The sequence below is a fragment of the Gallus gallus genome, chromosome 20 (genome assembly GCF_016699485.2).
Source record: "Gallus gallus isolate bGalGal1 chromosome 20, bGalGal1.mat.broiler.GRCg7b, whole genome shotgun sequence".
Taxonomy (NCBI): Eukaryota; Metazoa; Chordata; class Aves; order Galliformes; family Phasianidae; genus Gallus; species Gallus gallus.
In genome coordinates this window covers 2,514,948-2,521,942 of record NC_052551.1, presented here as the reverse complement: position 1 = coordinate 2,521,942, position 6,995 = coordinate 2,514,948, and the positions used below count along the sequence as shown (strand labels likewise).

Here is a 6,995-nt window from a genome sequence, read left to right as displayed (position 1 = left end):
AGGCGGGCTGGGGCGGTGCTGTGGGGAGCGCGGGGGCAGCGGTCGCCTCAGTGTCAGCGGCCGTGGGTGGCCGCGCTTTTACCGGGTGGGGGCGGTGCGGCCGCAGTCAGCGCAACGCGGGTCCGTCCGGTTCGGTGCGGGCGCAGTGCAGTTCCAGTTGGCCCAGTGAGGCCCCTGCTGGCTCCGTGTTGTCCCTGGTGCCGCCTCAGTTGGCTCAGTATGGCCCCCGTGTCGCAGTGAGGGCTCAGGGAAGCCCCAGTCATCCCAGCGCGGCCCCAGTTGGCTCAGTATAACCCCAGTGTCGTCCCAGTGAGGCCCCAGTGCAGTCCCCGTTGCCCCACAGCAGCTCCGGGGGCCATGGCCACAGACTGAGCACATCTCCAGAGGAGGTGGGAGCTCTGAGAAAGGCTGCAGGGGTTCAGCAGAGGCCAACACGATGCCTCTTCTGGGTGTGGGGTCCCTTGTGGACCCTCCCCTGGCTGTGGGGTCCCCTCAGCTGCGCTGTCTGGGCAGAGCAGGGCACGGCTGGGCGCGAGTCAATGGAGCGCCTCGTGGTGCCTCATGCATAAATGATGCCGTGCTTCACCTCCCCACCTCGTTTGCTTTCTGCAGAAACGCAAATGGGCTTCAGAAGGTGAAGTACTGGACCGTGGCACGACGCAGAGTGCACAGCACCAGGCCCCGCTTCTTGGCTGTCCCATGTTGGGGCAGAGCCGGGCTGCCTCCCACCCTGCGGGGCCGCAGAGCCACACTCACTGCATCCCTTGTGCTTGTCAGAAACGAGAACTCCTACACGAGCTCTCAGCTCCTTCCCCAGCAATCCAAAATAGAAGCGGGGAAGCCCTTCAGCTGCACTGTGACTCATCCCCGGGACACAGCAGTTATTTTTGCAGCACAGAGCAGCCGATGCATTGCTCTAGAGATGGGCTGCATGGCACACGGGGACGTGATCTGTCCCTGCTCTGCAAGGAGCAGGTACCCCAGGGCTCAGCTCCATGCTGGTGGTGGTTTGCCCTTGCTCTGGGTAACGGAGGAGCTGTGCTACCTCTGTGGGTCAGCTGCTGCAGGGAAAAGCAGTGCTGCCCCCACATGCTGCAGCCCGCAGGAAGGCAGGCGGGATCCCTGCCTTAAATAAAGCAGGGAGCCAACACCAGGAGGGGATAAATATTCGCTCTACATTGTCGTATGCCCGCCCAGGCTGGGCTTGGCAGCCAGGCGCTCCCAGCTGGGGTTGGTTTGTCTGCAAACATCCCTGAACCTTCACAAGGGATTCCTATCTGTGCAACCTGCCGCCTTCCCAGGGCTCAGCCAGCCTTCAGCGGCTGCCTGTTCTGCAAGTGGGAGAGGAGGTGGCTGAGGATTCTCCATGGCCACCAGCTTCTCCAGAACCACCTCCATAGGGCAGGGGAGGGACCAGCACACCCCCACAGGTAAAGCACCCCTCCAGCCCACACCCAGCTCACGACTCAGCCCTAGGAGCCATGAAGACACTGCCTACCTCAGCAGGGCCACATGTGGCACAGCCCCAAACTGGGCTCCAAATGGCTCTGAAGCCTGACCAGCAACAGAGGGGTTATGCAACGCAGGCTGGAGTGAAATATTTATCAGAGTTTAAATAAGTAACATGCAGGAAGCCAGGCAGAAAGAAAGAGGAGTGACAAAGAGAGGAAGGAAGTGGCTCATCCCTTCCCACCACCAGGATGGGGCACAGCTGCCCTTAGTCCCACTCCAGGGCTGTCCCCACTGTTCCTACCATGTGCCACTGTCCCCAGCCCCACAGGGACACCCCCTCATCTCCCAGCACCCATGCTGAGTGGGACACCTGCCCGGGGCTGAGGCTGTGTCACCACCATGGGAGATGAGCACCAAAGTGCTTCCTGCAGGCTCTGAAAGCACCACTGCTGCATTTCAAGTTAAGAAAGTTAGCCCCAGAGGCCTCGTTTGCGTGTGGGCACTATCTCAGCTCCCCACTGCTCGCAGCCCAGTCAAGTGAAGGGCACAGTCAGTAGAAACCTTTATTAAACACGAAGCTCAGCGGAACACAAGCTTGTTAAAGGCAGTAAGTGAAAGTGCGGCTCCAGCCTGGCCCCGGGGCCCTTCCATCCTCCCCACAGCCCCTTGGAGCCAGGGAGGAGGAAACAAACCCAAAATGCACTCAGCCTGAAGGGCTGCGCAGGAAATTAAAGAGAAAGCCTGGAGACAACATTTGGTCCTCACTGGGGCTTGGGGGTGCACATATTCCCCATCCTCATACATCCCGGGACACCCCCAGCCCTCCCCATCGCTCTTCCTGCAGCCATCTAATGCACGCAGTTCTGGGGCCAGCACAGCTTGCTGGGACCTCCTCCTGCACCATCTCCCACAGCACCCATTCCCGCCATCCCAGGAGAGCCCCTCATGGCATAAATAATAAATAAATACCCCGCGCTCTGCCGGCACGGTGCCACCCCACAGAGCTGGCCCCTCCCAGCACAAGGAAACCTCCCGGCACCCCCACACCACCACATACCCCCCGACCCCTCCCGGGAAACTAAACGCTGTCCCCAGGGAACAATAATAAATTAATCCAATCTATACACAGGACTGCTTAAAGCTCTGCCACGGGCACCCTGCGGCTGCCCGCAGTGGGGGACACCCAATGGGGACCCCTTGCTCCCCAGCATCCTCCTTCTGGGACAGGAGCAGCCCCCAGTGAGGGCTCAAGCACCAAGCTGGGCTCCGTCCCATTGTGGCGCGGACATGTCGGACAGGAAGGAAGAAAATATTGCAGAGGGGACAGATGGAGGGGGTCCCAGGGCTGCTGCAGCACAGGGACCCCAGGAAGGCACCAGAGCCACGCCAAGGCACAGGGCACCGTGTGGCTGTCCTCAGCCCTGCCCACGTCCCCTTGGCAGTGAGGCAGCTTCAGAAATCAGGACAAAGCCTCAGAAGTCCAAGTGCGTGAAGTCCCCAAAGTCACAGTCAAAGAGCTCACTGATGCCCTCACCCTCCTCCAGGCCGAAGTGGTAATCCTGTGGCTGTGGTGGTGACAGTGCAATGAACTCATCCGCCAGGAAGCCCGGGAAATCGTCCTTGCCATGCTCCAGGAGTGTGTCCATGGAGGCTAGCGGCGACAGGCTCACGTCCTCTGTGGGGCACTTGGTCGGCAGCGCTGTGCCTGGGAGCAGTGCCTCTGTTGGGGACAGAGCGCAGCTGTCAGCCCCACAGCACATACCAGAACAGCGGGATTGCTGTGCTCTGAGCCACTGAGGCCACGCAGATGGCACACAAAGCACTGGGAGAGCTCAGAAACATCCAGGCCAACTGGGCAGCATGACCCAGACCACTTGTTGGGTGGTGGGACAAAGAGGGACAGTGTCCTTTCCTAAGCAGAAAGCTCCAGGGATGCCTCTGCCAAGCTTGGGTAGGAGCAGAGCCCACGGCTGGGTGGATCACAGAATATCCCAGTTTGGAAGGGACTCATAAAGATCACTGAGTCCAACTACTTGGCACTGCATGGAGGCTGGGCTGCCCCTAACACACAGCCAAGAGCTCAGCCCTGTGCTGCATGCAGCCCTGTGCCCTCGTGCTCCTGGGACTGGAACAATGGTGATGAGAGTGTCCTCACACCACAGAGCCCAGACATTGCCCCCATCCCATTCCCATCTACATTCCCACCTTGCTCACCAGGCAGCAGCATGTTCACATCCTGGGCAGAATGCAGGAGCGGGGAGGCTCTCTGCTGCGATGAGCCGGGGGAGAGCTCCTCAGCAGGTGCCTTGAAGGGGCTCTTGACGGGGCTGCAGACCCCTGAGCTGTCCTCGGGACAGAGGAACACGTCGATGGGGCCCTGAGTGCTTCTCACGGAGACCTGGAAAGCCTGGGGACAGGGGGGACAGGTGGGACACGGAGTGCCAAGGTGGAGTTGTACCAAGGGGCTGTACAGACCCAGGGGGGGGACTGGGTCACTCACCTCTCCCGGGTCCGAGACTTGCAGCTGGGTCTCTGGGGGTGCCTTGATAACCATCACCATTTGCTCAGAGGGGTCCACGATGCTCCGGAGGTCCTGGCAGGTGACGTAGGCTGCGGTGTGGTGGGTCAAGGAGCAGACACGGGGACACGTTCACACATAAAACCCCACACAGTGACTGTAGGTGACGAGGGGGGCTCCATTCCCCGCAACACTCCAGCCCAGCCAGCCCCATCCCGGCCCCGCACCGAAGGATATTGCTGGTTGGAGGGATCCTCAGTGAGCAGCCGCAGCTGCACCGTGCACGTCTGGATGAGATCGTCCAGCTGCCGCTCGGCCGCCTGCAGATCCCGCAGCTCCTTCTCCAGCAGCCGCTGTCGGCTGGAGGCCCCCGCGGCCACCTGGCTGCCCCTGGGGTACACAGGGCTGTCACCCCCAGCACAAACATCCCACTGCTGCCATCACCGCCTGACCTTGGGGCGGGACCCAGCCACCAGCGCTGCTCTGAGCTTTGCCCTCCCTCCTCCACCCTACACCCAATCCTGGTGGCTCTGGTGTTTCCCCCCACCCTGGGGACATACAGCCACTGGATGTTGTTCTTGGACTTCTTGGTGATGAGCTGGATGCCCTCCAGGACATTGGTGATGTCGTAGATGCGCCTCTTCTGCACCTTCAGCACCTCGGCCGCCCAGTTGAGGTCCACCACACCGTCGGGGGATTGGCTGAGCAGCTCCAGGAAGCGCTTGGTGGTGAGGTTCAGCGAGGTTTCATAGCGGGACTTCTCCCCAGGAGACTTTGCCCCTGTCAGGGACAGGTGCGGGATTCAGCCGTGGGGCCCAGGACAGCCCCAGCCCCAGCACTGCCACACCTTGCAGGTGAGCGGCACCCCGACATCTGCCGCCTGGGGGCAACGGGAAGCTTGGGGGATGGGCGCTGCAGGGACTGAAATCTGACAGCGAGCGGCCAGGCAGGGCCCGCTGCTCCCATGGGGATGGCAGATGGCAGAGGTGGAGAGGGAGGTGACACGGCCCGTCCCGAAGGAAGGGACTGAGCCCGCACGGCGCCTGCAGCCGGCCTAGGCTGGCAGCACAGCGGGGAGGGCCGCGGCCGTACCTCTGCCGGGGATCCGGGCCCTGCCGCGGGCCGCGGGCAGGCTCTCGGCTATGTACTGGTGATCCGTCTCCAAGTTCAGCTTCCGCTTCACCTGCGGGACAGGGCCTCCTCAGCGCGGGGACGCGGGACGCACCGCGGCGGCAGGCCCGGCCCCGGCCTGCGGGGGCAGCCCCGCGCAGCGGCGCGGGCGGGCGGAAGGCGGCCCCGGCGGCGGCTTCCGGAGCGGTGGTGCCCCGCGGGGCCGGGCCCTAATGCGGGGCCGGGCCCTGACGGGGGGCAGCTCCCGCCGGCCGCCCCGCGTGGGCACCGTGCTGCCCGGCCCCGCCCGGCGGCTCGCACCACCCCGGGGGGCCCCGCCGCCCCTCGTTCCCTCCCCCGTCCCGCGGGTTACCGGCGGGCGGCCCAGCGCGGGGCGGCGCGGCGCGGGGCCGGGGCGGGAGGGCTGCGGCGTGGCGAAGAGCAGGAGGTCGGCGTCGGGGCGGCAGCCGCCCGCGGGCTCCTCGGAGGCCGAGACGATGAGGAGGTGCGGGGAGGCGCCGCCCAGCAGCGCCGCCAGCCCCGCCGCGCCGCCCGCCGTAGCCATGGCTCAGGTGACGGGCGGCGCGGGGCGCGGGGCCGCGGCCGGGGCGGGGGCGCGGCCCATGCCGGGCGCGGGGCCGTTCCGCGCCGCGCCGCCGCCGGGCTGTCCCGCGCTCCGGCCCCGCGCGCCTTTGCGCGCCAAATCCTTTTTGCCGCGAAAGCGGCGCCAACCTCCCCGCGCCCGCCCATTGGCTGCGCCCTCCGCCGAGCGCTGAGGCGGGGGCGCGGAGGCGCCGTCTGATTGGTCGAGATCACCGGAGGGAGGGGCGGTTCCGGTCGCCCATTGGTCAAGGGCGGTGGCGGCGGACGCGCTGACAGGCGACCAATCAGAACCGCCGCGCCGAGGCAGAGGCCAATCAGGAGGCGGCTCGAGGACGCGGCCGTGGCGCCGCGTGGGTGAGGAGCGCGGCCGGGCCTTAAAGGGGCCGAGAGTAGCGCGGCGCTGCCCCGCGTGGGGCGACTCTGAGATGGGGTCTGCAGCGCTGGGCGCTTCCTGCGCTCCTGGCCTAGAGTCGGCCGCGAGGCTGGGTGGACAGCGTGGCTGAGCTGCGTGTCCGTGGCGGTGCCGGCGGTGCAGATCAGGGTGCGGCAGGGCAGGGCAGCCAAACCCCCCCACCCCCCCGTGGGACGTGGCGTGGGCGGCTCCCGCCGTCGGCATCCCCGCGTGCGGGGCGCTGATAACCTCCCTGCGTGAGGAGACGGAATCAGAAGGGAAAATGTAGCCAAGCTCAAAGGGACATAAAGACCCCCCCCACACACCCCCGGTATTGCGGGTCTGGAGGAAGCGCTGCGGCCGCGCCGGGGCCGTTGGGCTCAGCAGGAGGGCCGGGTTAGCGCTGGGCGCGGGCGGTGCCTCTGCTTTAAAGGATGTTGTGAACTTTGACAGATGTTTTGCTGCTCGTTCCGCCTGTGGCTGCCGCGGGACAGTGGTGAGAACACGGCCGAACCCTGTTGCCCCAGCGCCTCGTTACTCCGCAAGCGAAGAGCAAACGGCAGCACCGTTCCGCTTGGTGGAGATGAGCACAGTTAATTAACACTTGGCCCTTGTGAGAACCGGTCGCGGCAATACCCCCGTTACCGAGCAGCACAAGCAACAGTTACACACCAGATGCGGACCCGTTGGTGTCTCCCCGCCCGGACACCCGGAGCCCACCCGCGCCGGCTGCGGGGCCGTTCCGGGGCCGCGGGCTGTGGGCGGCAGCTGCAGCACCAGCTGCTCCCGCAGTGCTCACAAAGGCCGGGGCAGCTGGGGGCACGCGGCCTGCAGCCCGGGGTTTGTTTTATTCCCCCCTCCCTCATTCATGTGGCAGTTTATGCAGGGGGAGCGGGCTGGGCCCCTCCCCTCCCCCGTTCT

General features: G+C 65.2%; 1 protein-coding gene across 2 annotated transcripts; it reads right to left on the bottom strand.

The window, feature by feature from the left end:
• Positions 1-1,990: 1,990 nt before the first annotated feature.
• Positions 1,991-5,803, bottom strand: E2F1 (E2F transcription factor 1). 2 transcript variants are annotated; one of them, XM_015296338.4, is made up of 7 exons: positions 5,454-5,803; positions 5,063-5,153; positions 4,531-4,750; positions 4,208-4,360; positions 3,953-4,067; positions 3,658-3,859; positions 1,991-3,172 (listed from the first exon to the last, which is right to left on the bottom strand). In XM_015296338.4, the coding sequence occupies exons 1-7, from the start codon at positions 5,643-5,645 to the stop codon at positions 2,925-2,927; spliced, it is 1,221 nt and encodes a 406-aa protein (XP_015151824.1). In that variant the 5' UTR covers positions 5,646-5,803; the 3' UTR covers positions 1,991-2,924. The 2 variants fall into 2 exon arrangements, with proteins under 2 accessions (XP_015151824.1, NP_990550.2); NM_205219.2 differs by having other exon boundaries at positions 3,667-3,859.
• Between the last annotated feature and the right edge of the window lie 1,192 nt (positions 5,804-6,995).